The 20,154-nt window shown below is 43.2% G+C and overlaps 1 protein-coding gene across 4 annotated transcripts in view; it reads left to right on the top strand.

The window, feature by feature from the left end:
• APP (amyloid beta precursor protein) overlaps window positions 1-20,154 on the top strand; it is a 405,252-nt gene that overhangs the window by 321,344 nt on the left and 63,754 nt on the right. For 2 of the 4 annotated variants that reach the window (XM_063956380.1, XM_063956379.1), the window contains exons 7-8: window positions 4,020-4,187; window positions 14,659-14,792. In XM_063956380.1, the coding sequence (XP_063812450.1) occupies window positions 4,020-4,187; window positions 14,659-14,792 (302 nt within the window). The remainder of the gene's footprint in view (window positions 1-4,019; window positions 4,188-14,658; window positions 14,793-20,154) is intronic. The other 2 variants (XM_063956382.1, XM_063956381.1) reach the window with 1 other exon arrangement.

Raw genomic sequence — 20,154 nt, 5'->3', positions numbered from 1 at the left:
CCCAAGCCTACAATTACAGTATGAAGAGCTTCGGGGCAGGTTGTGAGTGTCGGGCGCTGCTTAACACAAATCATCCTGTGCATTCTCATGCAAAAAAGGTCCCGTCATGGGAATTAATTGAATAAGTCACCGGGAGCTAAATTCCCGCCTAGAAACTTCACTTAGCCCAGGTGTGAAATTGCCCTGTAACAATTGAATCGACCCCTTAGTTTATGATTTTGTTTTGCTAGTATTTTACTACAGTACTTTTATTGCTAGTATTCTGCTACTTTTTGATATTAGCTATTTTATTTAAATACATTTTCTTTAAATAAATTTATTGAAATACATTTTCACAATTTTCTTGCGCATTTACTATAGCCGAACAGGATTCTTTTGAGAGAACTCTCACATTACAGATCTTCAATAACATGGTGCGCCACTGTACCAGCTACCTCAGGCTCCATTGAAACTACCTCAGGTTCCATTGAAGTTTTGAGATTATTCTAGAGTAATTTTTTGAGACCTATGGCTCACGTGCTGTTTCGAGAACTAGAAGTGTCAGCATGCCTAGCTAGACAGGCGTAGACATTCTGAGCTGCTGTTCCGGAAGTAGCCGGCCTGTTGTCTAAAGTCATATACCTCAATCCACATTAGCTTACTAAAGTGTTTTGTGGTGCTCCGGGTCTTGCAGTTTGCTTGTCACGTCCCTCAGTAACACAGAGAGATTATACAGCATTCCTCCCCCTGGCTGCAGCCTGTATTGGTTGTCTGTTCTGGTCATTTCAGAGAAGGTTCTATTTCATAGCGGGCAGAAAGGATTTACAGAGAACGACCAGACAAACTGGCGGATATCATGTACTTGTTTTCGCATAGACTATTGGAATGCTGAGAGAGGTTTGCAGAAGGAGATTTCATAGCGTGCAGTTTAGATAATTGCAAATGTAAATCGCTCTTTTAGTGCATTGTAATAATCTGGTGCAATTTCCCCCCATAAAGCAAATTGTCTTTTGTGGGCTTGGAACGTGGCGTTAATTGGCAGCGCAGTAGCACAGCTGTGCGTGCGGAACTCCATATTACACAGAAAGCTGGGATATGTGATGTGTATATTAAATTCCCTCTTCTAGAGATACATTTAAAGTCACATCTCAAACTTTTGGGTCTTGCTACAGGGCCAAAAGATGAATAAAGTATATAACCTCAATCTTGAGATCCTTTTTATGTCTTTGTTATAGCTATATTAGCCTAGCTCAGGGCTGGCCAACCTGTAGTTCCACAGCTGTTGTGAAACTATACATCCTAGCATGCCCTGCCACAGATCTAGCATTCCGTAATAGCAAAACTGTGGCAGGACATACTGGGACTTGTAGTTTCACAACAGCTGGAGGATCACAGGTTGGCCAGGCCTGGAGTATCTCAATATTTTAATAGTACCTTTTTCCTTGCACCAGTTTAATGTCCTAGATATACATTTGGCAGCATACCAACTGTATCATAGTAAAGTATTTAAACACCGGAACGCAGGGTAACCATTGTGCAGCCTGTGTAACCTATTACTGCATAACCGCTGAACAATGATCTCACGGCAGATAATTGGTCTGCTGTCATAGCATGTATGACTGGAAAACCACAGCGATACGTGATAATAATCTAAGATCAGTTAGATCATTATTGTATATACGTTGTCTAAATGCATGCGGCAGACAACCGCTATCTGTGTATAAGTGGTATCTTTAAACCACAAGAATCGACCCCAATAAGGCAGAATTTTAAGTTCCCTGGCCTACATGAGATACTGAGGCTGTAACTCAACACATACTAGTCTTATTTCACAGACCAGATATACAGTATATGTAGGTCCTTCCTTACTGAATAAAAAGACTAATATTCTAATTCAGAGAAACATTTGAATCATTAAATTTATTGTATGTTAAAAAAATCCATCCCACAAAATGGCTGCCTCCACTGCCTACCTCATTCACTAGGACCTTGCAGATTGATAGAATGCTTTCTCCCGATCGTTGGTTCATCCCACACAACTGTAGTCGTGAGGGAATGCAGACCTGTACAGATGTGTCCTACATTATTGGTGCAGTTGACCCAAAAATAGCCCCTCTCGGTGCGCCAGGTCCCGTAAGACTCTCTTAGCATTGTGCGTCTTTTCGCTCTCTGTTTTTACCTGGAAATGCATCTTAGGGCACACCAGGAGACTGTGCTGATTAATTTGATATGCATCACTTGTATATCCGCGGCTGCTGCATGGCATCGCTTTGTATACAGATGCAGACTCAGTTGCACACGGATATACATGTGTTGCATGTTAAATTAATTGGTGCAGTTTCCTGAAGCAGTTTTGACGCATTGCAATTAATATGCACATTTGGGCAAAAAGATACTTATTGCAAGCCAAGTCGCATGGGACCGAGCGCACTGAGAAGGGATATTTTTTAGCACTAGTGTATGAGGACACATCTGTACATTTGTCAAATCTGCCGCCAATATACCCCATACTCAGTGCAGTATGTCTATGATAACTACACACTACATATAGCCACAAAGCACATAGTTGACGAGACCTGTCCTAGAACAGGTTACAAGCCAGTTCAGTTCACGTTTAATTTCCTACAAAATTACAGGCGTGCTTAATTTGAGTGTATTTGAGATCCAGGTATTAAGAAGGTTTGTTGTTTGTATTTGTCAGACGCTTGATAGGGCTACAATGCCTGACAGAAGGATCTGTGTGTTATAAGCTGCAGCAGAAAAACAAAGAACATTATACTCAATGCATCTTAGCTTGGGAAAATTCCCTGTGGTGAACCTGGGAGACCTCGGATTCCTTGCAAATTATTTTACTCCCAGAACTATTCTATTATTATGCCTCTCATGTGTTTTTAAAGGAAATAGGGACTTTTTTTTTTAATACGAAACCTTGCCCCCAGGCAATCAAACATCAGGGTCCCTTCTACGCCTTTTCAGCAGTGTGTATAGCGCCATGAATTCTGTCAACTGGAAGTGCATGCATCCAGCACTGTGGAGACAGCACTTAGGGAGGCCTGTGTAGGAGTGTAAAGGCCACTGACTACTTGGACACCAGCGTTCCATTAACTTGGCTCCATTTTACGGTCATGGTGCATCCCAGGCTTGCACAAAGTTGCCTACGTTTGCTTAGAAGCAAGCTGTATACCCTCCAATGCTCCTTATCATGGAATTTTAATATTTCTGGACATATGGAAAACACTTGAAGCAATAGGAATTGCCATTACAAATGTCCTCCTATTACTGTAGTTTCTGGGTCTGGGACTTCAGGTCGACACCAAAAAGGTCGACACGCCTTAGGTCAACACCAATTGGTTGACACACCTTAGGTCGACATGGGCAAAAGGTCGACGTGAGTTTTTTATGGGTTTTTTTGTGTCTATTTCTTCGTGGAGTGACCGGGAACCCCAATTAGTGCACCATGTCCCCTCACATGGCTCGCTACGCTCGCCATGCTTCGGGCAAGGTGTCACAGATTACTGTTCCCAATCGTAGTCCACGTGGATCGTAAAGTATGAAAAAGTAAAAGAAATGGGGGGGAAAATTGAGAAAAAACTCATGTCGACCTTTTTCCATGTCTACTTTTTTCCATGTCGACCTTTTGTCCATGTCGACCAATTGGTGTTTACCTAAGATGTGTCGACCTTTTTGTTGTCGACCTGGAGTCCGGATACCGTAATTGCTATAAAAGACACATGATATACTTCTTTACACTAGCTATACCTCCAAGCTAGTAGACTGGGTTATGAGTATTAAGAGGGAGATTTATCAACTCTTGGAGAGCGATAAAGTGGAAAAGTTGTAACCGGTCATATGGTCACTGTCCTCTTTCTAGCACAGCCTGTAACTGACAGAAAGAAGCTGACTGGTTGATACTTTATCTCTCTCCAAGATTTGACCCATCTCCCCCTAAATGTTTGGGGAAAATAGACTACATATAATAGAATACATCCAGACCGTTCTGTCTTCATGCTAAATGTAGTTCCTCCGCATCTTATAAATAGAGGTATGCTCTGCGGAAGCTGAGACTGGCACGTGTCGCGCAATGATCTCCCGCTGGTTCTATGATGTCATGGAAAGGAAATGCGTACAGTTCATATACGGCGGCTGTGGCGGAAACCGGAACAACTTTGAATCAGAGGAGTACTGCCTGGCCGTCTGTGGTAACGTCAGTAAGTGGACCTCTCCCCGGCTTGTGGCAGTCTGTCGCCACAGGCCCTGCTCCCTCATAACTGATTACTTCCTGATATGTCCCCGAATGGGCCTGCGCTGTAACTAACCACTCCAATTCCCGATGTTAACCGCTTCTGTCATGATGTGTTCCGCCTAATAACGGCTTTCTGTGGAAGCATGTTAAACAGCAAGTCTGCATTCTGTGTTTTGACTAACTTGTCAGCCGCGCAGTGCGAGGCACTAACACGTTCCGCCTTCGGGACTCTTTGAAAGCTGAATATTTTCAGTAGTTTGTCTTCTCGAAGATAATTATTGTTCCTGTGGAAGAGTTGGTGTGTGTGTGGAAATTTATGAAGATGCACTTGGTAAGCTAATTAAGGTGATAAATGCAAAAGATGAAGTTCATAATTTTCCTGCGGAAGATGCCAGGTTACTTCCTTGCTCTGGGAAACGGTATTGTAAGAATAATAGAATGTGCATTAGAACAAATTCATATTTTACTAGTGCTGTCAGGAGTGTGTTCACGTTTCTGGGTTTAGCAAGTATTAATCATTTAGGTCTTAAACAAATACTCTGAGCCGGCTGAAGTCCTTTGAAAGTCTCTCTGTAGGATTTAGAGCTCATTGGCCCTATAATTCCTCCTTTGTATCTGTATAAAGTAAATATTAAGAGATTAATGTTTAAAAAATTTTGTTGCAGGACTTTATTTAGCTTCTATAAAGGTGTCGGTCTTCAATTCACTGGAGCGACATTGGTTTTGTCGTTTCCCCTTAATCCCTTTTGTTTCAGAGCAAAGCCCTAGTGATTTATTATCATTTTCTTTTCTTTTTATTTTGAAAATGCGCCAATGTTATTGTTTTTCATGCATGATAAATGCCATACAATACCTCTGCCTGTGAGGTATAGTCTACCGTTAGGGGGCCGAATTCTAGACTACTTTCTTATCTTAGCACTATATTCTCCATTCCTTTTCAGGACTTTTGTGTATAAAATAGTACAATATTTTGGGATTAATAAACCACTAAATATTTTTTCCACCTTTTTAAAACCCCTATATTTTCTGTTATATTATTTAAGTGGCGGCCTTTTGTTCTGTTGAGCCTTTTGGGAGTATTTAAGATTTTCTAAGGCTAGTGCCAGCCATGTTTGGTAAGGGCAGATAGCAGGGGTGGGTCCCCACTATAGTAATATAGGGGATAATTCCAAGTTGATCGCAGCAGGATTTTTGATAGCAATTGGGCAAAACCATGTGCACTGCAGGGGAGGCAGATATAACATGTGCAGAGAGAGTTAGATTTGGGTGGGTTATATTGTTTCTGTGCAGGGTAAATACTGGCTGCTTTATATTTACACTGCAAATTAGATTGCAGATTGAACACACCCCACCCAAATCTAACTCTCTCTGCACATGTTACATCTGCCTCCCCTGCAGTGCACATGGTTTTGCCCAATTGCTAACAAAAATCCTGCTGCGATCAACTTGGAATTACCCCCATAATTGGGGAACTAGAGTATTTCATAAGTTAACAGATAAGAAACCCGATGGTAATTGTAGGTAAAACCTAATACTGCATGGGGTCGCTTGCCTGCATCCCCTGCAGATCAAGACCGTTCAGTTCTGATGGTGAGGATAACCTGGGAGAATTCAGGAGTCAGTGTCTGTAATTACCATCTGCCAGAAAGTAGCATAGAGCCTGCCTGTATCTATCAACTGCTCTGAGCCAGGGACTAGTGCTGCACCTGTAATTACCTATTGCCATGAACTTTGTTACTGACTGCTCAGAGCCTGTATCCACCAATTGCCTGAAGCCAGGAAATAGCACTGTGCCTTTATCCACCAATTGCCTGAAGCCAGGAAATAGCACTGTGCCTTTATCCACCAATTGCCTGACGCCAGGAAATAGCACTGTGCCTTTATCCACCAATTGCCCGACGCCGGGAAATAGCACTGTGCCTTTATCCACCAATTGCCCGACACCGGGAAATAGCACTGTGCCTTTATCCACCAATTGCCCGACGCCGGGAAATAGCACTGTGCCTTTATCCACCAATTTCCCGACGCCGGGAAATAGCACTGTGCCTGTATCCACCAATTACCTGAAGCCAGGAAATAGCACTGTGCCTTTATCCACCAATTGCCCGACGCCGGGAAATATCACTGTGCCTTTATCCACCAATTGCCCGAAGCCGGGAAATAGCACTGTGCCTTTATCCACCAATTGCCCGACGCCGGGAAATAGCACTGTGCCTTTATCCACCAATTGCCCGAAGCCAGGAAATGGCACTTTGCCTTTATCCATCAATTGCTTAGAGCTAGGAACTAGCACAGTGACTGTATCCACCAATTGCCTACAGCTAGCACAGTGCCTCTATCCACTATTTGCCAGGAGCTAGCACAGTGCCTGTATCCACTAATTGCCAGGAACTAGCACAGTGCCTGTATCCACTAATTACCAGGAACTAGCACAGTGACTGTATCCACTAATTGCCAGGAACTAGCACAGTGCCTGTATCCACTAATTGCCAGGAGCTAGCACAGTGCCTGTATCCACTAATGGCCAGGAGCTAGCACAGTGCCTCTATCCACTAATTGCCAGGAACTAGCACAGTGCCTCTATCCACTAATTGCCAGGAACTAGCACAGTGCCTCTATCCACTAATTACCAGGAACTAGCACAGTGACTGTATCCACTAATTGCCAGGAACTAGCACAGTGACTGTATCCACTAATTGCCAGGAGCTAGCACAGTGCCTCTATCCACTAATTGCCAGGAACTAGCACAGTGCCTGTATCCACTGATTGCCAGGAACTAGCACAGTGCCTCTATCCACTATTTGCCAGGAACTAGCACAGTGCCTGTATCCACTAATTGCCAGGAGCTAGCACAGTGCCTCTATCCACTAATTGCCAGGAACTAGCACAGTGCCTGTATCCACTAATTACCAGGAACTAGCACAGTGACTGTATCCACTAATTGCCAGGAGCTAGCACAGTGCCTCTATCCACTAATTGCCAGGAACTAGCACAGTGCCTCTATCCACTAATTGCCAGGAACTAGCACAGTGCCTCTATCCACTATTTGCCAGGAACTAGCACAGTGCCTGTATCCACTAATTGCCAGGAGCTAGCACAGTGCCTCTATCCACTATTTGCCAGGAACTAGCACAGTGCCTCTATCCACTGATTGCCAGGAACTAGCACAGTGCCTCTATCCACTGATTGCCAGGAACTAGCACAGTGCCTCTGTCCACTGATTGCCAGGAACTAGCACAATGCCTCTGTCCACTAATTGCCAGGAACTAGCACAGTGCCTCTATCCACTATTTGCCAGGAACTAGCACAGTGCCTGTATCCACTAATTGCCAGGAGCTAGCACAGTGCCTCTATCCACTATTTGCCAGGAACTAGCACAGTGCCTCTATCCACTGATTGCCAGGAACTAGCACAGTGCCTCTATCCACTGATTGCCAGGAACTAGCACAGTGCCTCTGTCCACTGATTGCCAGGAACTAGCACAATGCCTCTGTCCACTAATTGCCAGGAACTAGCACAGTGCCTCTGTCCACTGATTGCCAGGAACTAGCACAATGCCTCTATCCACTAATTGCCAGGAACTAGCACAGTGCCTCTATCCACTATTTGCCAGGAACTAGCACAGTGCCTGTATCCACTAATTGCCAGGAGCTAGCACAGTGCCTCTATCCACTATTTGCCAGGAACTAGCACAGTGCCTCTATCCACTGATTGCCAGGAACTAGCACAGTGCCTCTATCCACTGATTGCCAGGAACTAGCACAGTGCCTCTGTCCACTGATTGCCAGGAACTAGCACAATGCCTCTGTCCACGAATTGCCAGGAACTAGCACAGTGCCTCTGTCCACTAATTGCCAGGAACTAGCACAGTGCCTCTGTCCACTAATTGCCAGGAACTAGCACAGTGCCTGTATCCACTAATTGCCAGGAGCTAGCACAGTGACTGTATCCACTAATTGCCAGGAGCTAGCACAGTGCCTCTATCCACTAATTGCCAGGAACTAGCACAGTGCCTGTATCCACTAATTGTCAGAAACTAGCACAGTGCCTGTATCCACTAATTGCCAGGAACTAGCACAGTGCCTCTATCCACTGATTGCCAGGAACTAGCACAGTGCCTCTGTCCACTAATTGCCAGGAACTAGCACAGTGCCTCTGTCCACTAATTGCCAGGAACTAGCACAGTGCCTGTATCCACTAATTGCCAGGAACTAGCACAGTGCCTGTATCCACTAATTGCCAGGAACTAGCACAGTGCCTGTATCCACTAATTGCCAGGAACTAGCACAGTGCCTGTATCCACTAATTGCCAGGAGCTAGCACAGTGCCTGTATCCACTAATTGCCAGGAACTAGCACAGTGCCTCTGTCCACTAATTTCCAGGAACTAGCACAGTGCCTGTATCCACTAATTGCCAGGAACTAGCACAGTGCCTGTATCCACTAATTGCCAGGAACTAGCACAGTGCCTGTATCCACTAATTGCCAGGAACTAGCACAGTGCCTCTATCCACTGATTGCCAGGAACTAGCACAGTGCCTCTGTCCACTAATTGCCAGGAACTAGCACAGTGCCTCTGTCCACTAATTGCCAGGAACTAGCACAGTGCCTCTATCCACTAATTGCCAGGAACTAGCACAGTGCCTCTATCCACTAATTGCCAGGAACTAGCACAGTGCCTGTATCCACTAATTGCCAGGAACTAGCACAGTGCCTCTGTCCACTAATTGCCAGGAACTAGCACAGTGCCTGTATCCACTAATTGCCAGGAACTAGCACAGTGCCTCTGTCCACTAATTGCCAGGAACTAGCACAGTGCCTGTATCCACTAATTGCCAGGAACTAGCACAGTGCCTCTATCCACTAATTGCCAGGAACTAGCACAGTGCCTGTATCCACTAATTGCCAGGAACTAGCACAGTGCCTGTATCCACTAATTGCCAGGAACTAGCACAGTGCCTGTATCCACTAATTGCCAGGAACTAGCACAGTGCCTCTGTCCACTAATTGCCAGGAACTAGCACAGTGCCTGTATCCACTAATTGCCAGGAACTAGCACAGTGCCTCTATCCACTAATTGCCAGGAACTAGCACAGTGCCTGTATCCACTAATTGCCAGGAACTAGCACAGTGCCTGTATCCACTAATTGCCAGGAACTAGCACAGTTTACACCATTTGCCCAGATACAGGAACTAACTTTATGCCCATATACGTTAAAATGAATCTCCACAAAGAGAGTTCAAAATTGGTGTAAGCCCTAGATCTGCACGAACGATGCCTGGATACGCTGAAAGTGTACTAATTGTGTACTACAATACGCCAATCCATGCCCTACAGTTGTGCCTGTACGGATGGGTATTTGTAACTTATTGTCTTGGTGTGGCTAGCGATTTCTCATCGCAGAGATCAATACTGCTCCGTAAACCAATTAGAAGGGTGATTAATAATTACACTCACTTTATTAAAGGGCTTAGTACAATAGGAACAACGTTCTAGACTAATTATTCACCTTACAGTATATCAATAAATTCATTTAGTTATGTACATTCCTGAACAGGGATAGGCATTAAGTATTAACCTGCATTGTAATATTTTATTACAACTTTTTGAAATACATTAAAATGCATTTGATCATCAGTCTTCCTTCAAGGAAAGGTGTAGATCACGTAAATTAGGTATAAAGTCATCATGTCACATTTTTGAATGTCAACAGTCACAATATTGAGAGTACATGTTTTGGGTTAGAGATCAAACACTGTAAAAAGTCTATGTCTACTTGCCGACTGTTATGCGCAATGTTGACATGATGTCTTTTGTTGAATGTTGACATTCAGACCCATTCGACTCTGATGTCAACATTTCATACCACACCCTACCGTGGGGCAGATGTATTAAGCCTGATGAAGTGAAAGGTGATAAAGTACCAGCCAATCAGCTCCTAACCGTCATTTTTCAAACCCAGCCTGTAACTTGCCAGTAAGGAGCTAATTGGCTGGTACTTTTTATCACCTTCCACTTTATCACTTTTCCAGCCTTAATACATCTGCCCCCTGTGAATTATGTATAATGCTTAGATAAGCTTAGGGGGAGATGTACTAAGCAGTGATAAATGTGGAGAAGTGAGCCAGTGGAGAAGTTGCCTATGGCAACCAATCAGCATTGACGTAAGCGTTATAATTTGCATAATATAAAAGTATACAGAGCAGCTGATTGGTTGCCATGGACAACTTCTCTACTAGCTCACTTCTCTACTTTTATCACTGCTTAGTACAGGCATTCCCAACCGTGGTCCTGAAGGCACACTAAAGGGCCCTACACATTTATAGATCCGCCGCCGAGCAGATATGGCCGACGGGGCGACCCGGCGGCGGGGGGGGGGGGGGGGGGGGGGCAGTGACGGGGGGAGTGAAGTTTCTTCACTCATGAACGAGATAACGTTCATATCGTGCAATGTGGAGTCACCAGCGATGAACGATTCGCGGCCCCGCGCTCGTTCATCGCTGGTGACATGTCGGCTGTGCATGCAGGCCAATATGGACGAGATCGTCCATATTTGCCTGCACGTCTGTGGAGCCGGGTGACGGGGGGAGTGAAGAAACTTCACTCCCCCCGTCACTGCCCCCCCGCCGCCGGGTCGGCCATCGGGCACCTCGGCAGCACATCGCCTAATGTGTAGGGCGCCTTTGTGTGCCTTGAGGACCGAGGTTGGGAAACACTGGCTTAGTACATATCACAAATCTTTTGTTGAATGTTACGACCAGCTTGCTCCTCATTCCCCTCTATCCTATAGAAAGTCTTAAGTCTTCCTATTCTCTTAATACACCTAATATTTGCTGATTTCCTGCTTGCCTTTACTGGAAGCATTATAAATATATCTCATCTTAAAGTCCCGTAATATACAGGATTCAAACATCTATAAATACCATCAGAATACACTGTTATACATTCGAACTCCAATACTATTAATATAAATGAACTTGAGGCTAGATTTAGAAATGGGGCTGTGCTTTTAATACCACTGCCGTTTTAAATTGCGGGAGTAAGTGCACCCGAGAACCGCTTTGAGTCATTTTTGCTTACCTGGTTGTATTTTAAGTCGTTTAGGAATAAATTAAATTATTTTCTAATTTAATTAACTTTGGATAGGATGTTAATGTTCATAGTGAGCAATGGTAATTGTATCTGCATTTAGAAACAAATTAAAATCCAGAAATTCACTATTTTCATAAAAATTGGATATTTCTAAGATAAATCTTTTATTTTGATATTGGTAGTCCGGTATCCCCACAAAACAAAGTGTAATCCATCACTGATTAACAGTTGTACAGTGTCAGATGTGACATACATGATAACTGGAAATACACAATGTACTATAGTAGTTGTGGATATGTGTTCTAAAACCCTGATACATACGTACAGAGACTGCAGCTTTTCCTCCAAAAGTGCCAAAGACTGTGTTATGTAATATTTTCCTTGCGTTTCTGTACGTTTACAGTACAGCTTGCCTGTGGCAAAACGCGCCTCCCTGCCGGAGCCTTTAACTGTAGTAATACATTGTGCCGTAATGATTTCTTTACCTCGGAGGCCCAGGAGAAATTAATCATAGAACAGACAGAAAAACACATTGTTAACAAAAAAAATTACAGGGATTTGGCATACTGTTGAAATGTTGCAAATGGACTACTCTCTTGTGACTGTTTTCTATTATTATACAGTATAATAATGGTTATTTTGTTAAAAATAGAAACACTGTATTAGTTCCCCACAGTTACTGCTTCAGCTGGATAATTGAAGAAATTATCTGGACTACAAAATGACGTCGTTATGCCATCAGTGTTATAACATATTTTAGTGACCACTAATATGATGACTGCTGATTGAGCTGGTATTGGTATTATGTTAAATAATTGCATTATATCACTCAGTTGCCATTTTATTGAATGGCCCTTTGTGGGGATGTAATTACTTTATTTGTGAATAATAGATAAAAATAATAGATCATTAAAAACTGATCCATAGCCCCTATGTTTACAAATAATGATTTAAGCAAATCATTATAATGTTGAATTACCTATTTGCGTGGCTGCTCATTATATTGTCAGGAAAAAAAATGTCCTGCAGAATACAGCCAAGCCTGCATTGATCTTTGAGGCGTGGGTATCCAAGTGTATTCTTCATTTGTGTGTATTAAGCTCCATTCAATGATAATTATTTCATTTTGGGTTAAGTCATGTTTTCAGGTCATTTTAAGAATAACGTTGAGAATTTCTACTTTATAGAGATTTTCCCCTATCAGGTGAAATTGGCTTTCCACAAACTCATGTGCATTTTGCTGAAAGCTTGTGTGTTTATCGTAACCCTTGGATACAACACATATTTAATTTCTGTATGTAGATTATGGATTCCAGTACAAAAGCGCAGAGCAGATCCTTTCCGTATCCCAGGGTAACAGAGGAAATGAATTCTGCGTGGTTGTATACAAATAACACTGGAAAGTACAGATTGGTAAAGCTTTGTTTAGTAAAAGTTGCAAGAGGATGTATAAAAACTACTACATTAAAGTCATCTGTAGGCGGAAAATACTTTTTTCTTTCATATTAGGGAGGTCTTGGCTGTCCGGTGGCAACAGGAAATAACTTCTTGGGTCACATCATTTTAAACGGGAGAATGCCCTCTTTCACACCAGGGTAGTTCTGAGTCTGTAGGTACCAAGATGGGGGGGGAGGGGAGAGTTTTGACTTTTAATGTATCCTGAAAGGAGAGGTGCCACCATTGTCATCACATGATGTTAAACGCTGTCCTTTATGTCTCCATGACATACACACACATTTGAACCCTTGAAGTGCTTGGGATTAGTCCCACTTGTCCTTAGCAGTAAAGAGATTGGTTAAAGCTAAAAGCTAATGGCAGCTTCTTATACTTAGGGCTGAGGTATTGTGTATAATATTACTGTGTTATCAACTCAAGCAAAACGTTCGTTAGCTGCTAGCAAAAAAAGAGACTGAGAGTTTCAGCACCAGTGTAAACATCAAAGGCAAAAGCATCGCAGCAGCAAATCTTATTCTGTTCCAGCAGGAGGAGATCTCAAACATAATAAACAGAGCACCATAGGGGATTTCATGTTTTACTTTCTGGCGACCCGCAACGTTCCAGAAAAAGCACAGTGTTCCCTGCATTACCAATTACCTCCTCCATGTTGGGAGATTTTTATTTCTCAAACATACTGTATATACATAACAAATAAAACCAAAATTACACACACAGAGATGTATAGATAGATAATATATTTGGTTTAATGCATCCTTCCCTGTACGTACCGTATAAAATGTCACAAATGAATGTATACGGAACGTTTGCTATACAACACAATTTATTGAACCAAAGCGCGGTTTTGTTACAATGCATTACATGAGGAAAAAGCATTCCAGCATTGACGTTTCCCGCAACTTCAGGTAGGAGAGTTTCTCAATGGACATGCAGAGAAATAAAAAGAAAATACACATATAGTGTGACACTGCAGATGCTTAGTGGGAGATTTATCAAAGCTTAGAGAAAGGTAAAATGCCAACCAATTAGATCGTAGCTGTCATTTTTCAATAACAGCCTGTAAAATGAGAGAAGCTGATTGGTTAGTACTTTATCTCTCTACACTTCAATCTTTAATAAATACCCCTCTTATTTAAAAATTAGCATGATGGTTGAAAATGCACTCGCATGTGCTCTCCAAGGATTGTCCCACCTCTTAAATAGATATAACACTGGGAGCTGGTACTGTATACAGGTCACTGAAATCCGGGACTGAATTAGTCACCTGTGTTTAAACATGGAGATGTATCAGGATGTCTTGAGGACTGCGTTTCGTCAAATAAGATACAGTATATACATATAAGACAGCTACTCTAATACAGTGTACCTATATGCGCTTTTGACAATGTACAGCCTGGACCTGAAGTGATTGTACAATATAGCAGCACACAGTTAATAAAATACAAACCTTTATCCTGTCATGCCCTGGTCCTGTGTCTTTAATACTTTAAGCTTTCTTCCAGTTAGCTGCAGGTGTTGTGGGCTGAAGTTTCCGCGAGTCTCCCTTATGATCACCTAGAGCAAACCTAAAAACATTTTCTCTGAGTATTGAACAGTTGAATTTATTTTGTTTTGGGCAAAGTGGAACAACGTCACCGTTCAGTTAGAAACCAGCTCAGTTTATCTGCAAATGGTGTTTAATTCCAAATAATGCCCAGGTCATATTTATATAGTACTGTGCGACTCCAAGATGCCTTCATTCCTTTCCTCACATGCTCTCACTGTGTCTTCTGTATTCTGATTATGCTCTCACTGGCTGTTGCAATAACCTAACACCATATGCAAATGCTAGCATTAGATTTGTCACAGAATTTATACCAACTACTGTTTCCCCTAATCCCATTCTCTAGTTCCCACCACCGCTGCCAGCACGCCTGACGCTGTGGACAAGTACCTAGAAAACCCGAATGATGAAAACGAGCACGATCGGTTCCAGAAAGCTAAAGAGCGGCTGGAAGGCAAACACCGAGAGCGAATGTCCGAGGTAATATGTTCCGCCAGTGTCTATCCTATTCCTTGTACATCATCCCAATGGTTCATTGCCTTTTAAGGTTACTAATGAAATATTACAGTGTATGCAACTAATTAAAAAAATTCTAATTAGCCGATATATCACATGAGCTATAAGCCTTTTTGCTCAATTAGGGTTGCACAGTAGGTGAGAGGTACACTCATTGGGCACGTCTATTACCAGGCATAAGAAATCGGCTATAAGGAGCTATTATCTTGCCAATGATGGGTGTCGATGTTGAATATATCTAATTTTGGAATCCACTTTGACCTGTCGTGGACCTATGAGGTCAATGACTCAACGTTTCGGGGCCTCCCAGTAACAAGGGATGACGTATCCCATTTTTGGACCTAGAGGAATCTCAATGTACCATCGTCCCAATTCTAGACCTTAGCGTGAAGAACGGGAGGCTTATATATGTCCAAACTGCTCATAACCATATCTTGTCAAACATAATTATTTGTATCTTTTTATTTTTTTATTTTGTGTTTTATTTTAAAGGTTTCTGCAGCATTGCACAATGAATGCTCATAGTAACCGTGTCACATTTTGTGTCATAAGTGCAATATAATGTAACTGACATCTAGGATCAGCACAACACAAAAAAAAAATACAGGTTTACCGTGTAGAGGACATGGGGTGATCGTATGGTCACGCATAATCTTGTAGCTGAGCGGTGGTACAGATGTGTCCTCATACATCTAGCCTCAAAACGCTATAGACCACGAGATGCCTGACGTGAGTGAGCTGGGCAGCTCTGTGAACCTTGGGCCAGGCGTCTTTTTTTTTTTTTTTTTTAATTTGTGCCAAAAACGCATCTTATGCTGATTAAAATGATATGTGGCATGCCTATATTCTGTGTTCGACCATGGATGTATCTGCATACGAAATGCTACGTTACAATGATTTCCAGGAAAACACTGTAACATACAATTTCATATGCAGATACAGCCACAGTCACACACACACACAGAATATAGGCATGCTGCATATAATTTTAATCAGCATAACCGGATTGTGTGTTCTAGTCAGATAGTGATACGAATAAGACATTAACGGAAAAAATCGTACATAAAGACGATCAGCGCTACCGAGGGATGTGTACCGTGACTGCAGCAAAGATGTAGGAGGACACATCTGTAAGTCACAGGGAGGGCAGCTGTGCACAACTTCTCCGCTTTTTAGGTTTGATACCTCTCCCTCTGAGATAAAGGACAAGGCGCACAGGTGGCAGAGATAGTGCTAAGAGAAGAACAACTCCTGCACAGACGTAGACCCCATCTTACTGCGTTATATGACACAGAATGGGTAAATTACTAACCATGTTTTTGCTTTTATTACCTAATTTAAAAAAAGAGCGATGAAAGCAAATTGCTGGTATGGTTCTCATTGTACTGCATTTTATTAGGGACTACCCTCCAGGTCCTCTGTTCCCATTCTGTAACACAACCTCAGGTGAACGATTATTCAAGGAACTGAGCCAATGTGAGAAATGGGTTATCCATTTTGATGTGCACAATACATCAAAAATAGACTGAATGGATTGAATGAAAACTTATAGATAATAGAGTATGTTATGAATAAGGCTTCTTACTGACTGCTGTTAAATTACATGGCATTTACTGGAGTTTCTAATGCCAGGACTACGTATGCCAGCAGGTCTGGCAATGGAACCCATTGTTTCCAATCTCCGCATACCCACTCATGTTTCACTTACGTTCGGGTGGGTGGCGTTCAGTTTCCCAAAATCCTCTTGCTCCATTCAGTGCTCTGACTTTTACCTCCCAAACACAGGGGAAGATATTAGTAGACAACCTCATGTCAGTCACGTATGTGATGCGGTGTCAGGATGTTCTGAACTTTTAATTTTTAAGCACCTATGAGTGCCCAGCATACATGTAACTTATATATGCAGCTAATGCAACCTGGAAAGTCCGCTGTTGTCATACTGACGTCTCATGTACTGATTAAAGCTCTATATCTATAATATCTCCTGCAGTTACAGCATGCAGATGTGTCCTCATACATCTAGCCTCAGTACGCCATGTGGCGTGAGACACCTACAAGTGAGCCGCCAGGACCTGTACAACTCTGCTTGTGCCAAGCATCTCATTTGCACTATGACAATGTGTCATTGTCATAGTGCAAATGTGACTAGGACGCACCAGCGCACTGCACTGATTAATTAGATATTCAACACTTTTTTTATATCTGTGCAACTGAGTCAAAATACAATGGAACTTGGCGTGGAAAAAAGCTGCGGCCGCTGCATTGTTGCGTTTCGTGTTCAGACTCAGTCGCACGCAGATATACAAGTGTCGCATATCACATTAATCAGTGCAGTTTGCTGGTGCGCCTTAGTCACATCGCACTGCGACTCAGATGCACTGACTCAATTCCAGGCAAAAAAGATGCCCGGCGTAAGTAGTGTCTACAGGACCTGTTGCGCCGAGACAGACTGTTTGGTACGACTGCAGCAATAGCTTATGGGGACACATATGTATTTGTTTTTGCTAAGCATGCATTGGTTGCCGTTTTTTTTTTTTTATTGCATTTCATGGTCTTTTGTTGAACTTCCCCTCTAGACATTGCATATAAATGTGATATATTCTTAGGTCTATTTATAAGACATCTGCTTTAATAAATAACCGGGGGGTAAATAACACTGTCTCAGGAACAAAGTGTCCTGTTGCATAACGGAGACACGGGGAACACTTGCTGATAATGCTGTGCCGGAATTTATATATGGCTCTCTGCGTGCGCTCTTCAGAACAAGCCCCAGAAACCTTATCGTTTACCGGACAGAAACTTCACATTCACCGTCATTGTGTGCGGTCATCACACCCGATTCATATGTGTGCTGCTGTCCCATATATATGCCATGCAGCCATTTTTACCATTAGAATACTTTACAAATGCATGTGTAAAGATGTAATAAAGGAGATTGAGGCGCACAATATAAAAAATGACGAATGAGGATGAAAACTAGAAGAAAAAAAAAAAGAATATAACTATATGATTTGAGTCAGGACATCCAGAAGCAAAGTGTAATTATGGAAAAGTCTTACATGGTTTAAGGATCTTTTTTAATGTTGTGTAACGCTCAGGTTAATTTACAAACTGAAAGTGTATAAAGTCTGTGTGTATCTTTTGTGACATCACATCTCTATGTTTACACTGCTGCACCAGATTAATGGGAAACGCATTGTAGTTTTGGGAGAAAGCAATAAAAATGGTGGGGACCATTTGACTATCTCAAAATTACACCTTTTCAGGTGCATCCGTAAAGCCAGGGACTGATTGATGTCCTAACAAATCTCTACCTAGTGACTTTAATGTCCGCTTTACATGTGTTGAATTCTTTCCTGAGTGTTCTTTATTTCTCTAACGTCCTAGTGGATGCTGGGACTCCGTCAGGACCATGGGGAATAGCGGGCTCCGCAGGAGACAGGGCACATCTAAAAAAGCTTTTAGGTCACATGGTGCGTACTGGCTCCTCCCCCTATGACCCTCCTCCAAGCCTCAGTTAGGTTTTTGTGCCCGTCCGAGAGGGTGCAATCTAGGTGGCTCTCCTAAAGAGCTGTTTAGAAAAGTTTTTTTTTAGGTTTCAATCTCAGTGATTCCTGCTGGCAACAGGATCACTGCATCGAGGGACTTAGGGGAGAGATTTCCAACTCACCTGCGTGCAGGATGGATTGGAGTCTTAGGCTACTGGACACTTAGCTCCAGAGGGAGTCGGAACACAGGTCAGCCTGGGGTTCGTCCCGGAGCCGCGCCGCCGATCCCCCTTACAGACGCTGAAGAGACGGCAGAACGGAGGTCCGGAAAGCAGGCGGCAGAAGACTCCTCAGTCTTCTTGAAGGTAGCGCACAGCACGGCAGCTGTGCGCCATTGTTGTCACACGGCTCACTGACTCAGTCACGGAGGGTGCAGGGCGCTGCTGGGGGCGCCCTGGGCAGCAATATAATTACCTTTAGTGGCAAAATAAATACATCACATATAGCCATTAACCTATATGTATGTATTTTAACCCAGGCCATTTTCTTAAAAACCGGGGAAAAGCCCGCCGAAAAAGGGGCGGAGCTTATTCTCCTCAGCACTCAGCGCCATTTTCCTGCTCAGCTCCGCTGGTGAGGAAGGCTCCCAGGTCTCTCCCCTGCACTGCACTACAGAAACAGGGTAACAAAGAGAAGGGGGGCATAAATTGGCGATATTTATATATTAAGAGCGCATATATAGTAAACAACACCTTCTAGGGTTGTTTATATACATTTATAGCGCTTTTGGTGTGTGCTGGCAAACTCTCCCTCTGTCTCCCCAAAGGGCTAGGGGGTCCTGTCTTCGATTAGAGCATTCCCTGTGTGGCTGCTGTGTGTCGGTACGTGTGTGTCGACATGTATGAGGACGATGTTGGTGTGGAGGCAGAGCAATTGCCGATGATGGTAATGTCACCCCCTAGGGAGTCGACACCGGAATGGATGGCTTTAGTTATGGAATTACGTGATAATGTCAGCACATTACAAAAGTCAGTTGACGAAATAAGACGCCCGGCAAACCAGTTAGTACCGGTTCAGGCGTCTCAGACACCGTCAGGGGCTGTAAAACGTCCTTTACCTCAGTCAGTCGACACGGGTACCGACACAGATGAATCTAGTGTCGACGGTGAAGAAACAAACGTATTTTCCAATAGGGCCACACGTTATATGATCACGGCAATGAAGGAGGCTTTGCAGATCTCTGATACTGCTGGTACCTCAAAAAGGGGTATTATGTGGGGGGTGAAAAAACTACCTGTATTTTTTCCAGAATCAGAGGAATTGAATGACGTGTGTGATGAAGCGTGGGTTAACCCCGATAGAAAACTGCTAATTTCCAAGAAGTTATTGGCATTATACCCTTTCCCACCAGAGGTTAGGGTGCGCTGGGAAACACCCCCTAGGGTGGATAAGGCGCTCACACGTTTATCAAAGCAAGTGGCGTTGCCGTCTCCTGATACGGCCGCCCTCAAGGATCCAGCAGATAGGAGGCTGGAAACTACACTGAAGAGTATATACACACATACTGGTGTTATACTGCGACCGGCAATAGCCTCAGCCTGGATGTGCAGTGCTGGGGTAGTGTGGTTGGATTCTCTGACTGAAAATATTGATACCCTGGATAGGGACAGTATTTTATTGACTCTAGAGCAATTAAAGGATGCTTTCCTTTATATGCGAGATGCTCAGAGGGATGTTTGTACTCTAGCATCAAGAGTAAGCGCGATGTCCATATCTGCCAGAAGAAGTTTATGGACGCGACAGTGGTCAGGTGATGCGGATTCCAAGAGGCATGTGGA

Source organism: Pseudophryne corroboree, chromosome 2 (assembly GCF_028390025.1).
Source record: "Pseudophryne corroboree isolate aPseCor3 chromosome 2, aPseCor3.hap2, whole genome shotgun sequence".
In the NCBI taxonomy this organism is placed as follows: domain Eukaryota; kingdom Metazoa; phylum Chordata; class Amphibia; order Anura; family Myobatrachidae; genus Pseudophryne; species Pseudophryne corroboree.
This window is presented reverse-complemented; position numbering and strand designations above follow the sequence as displayed.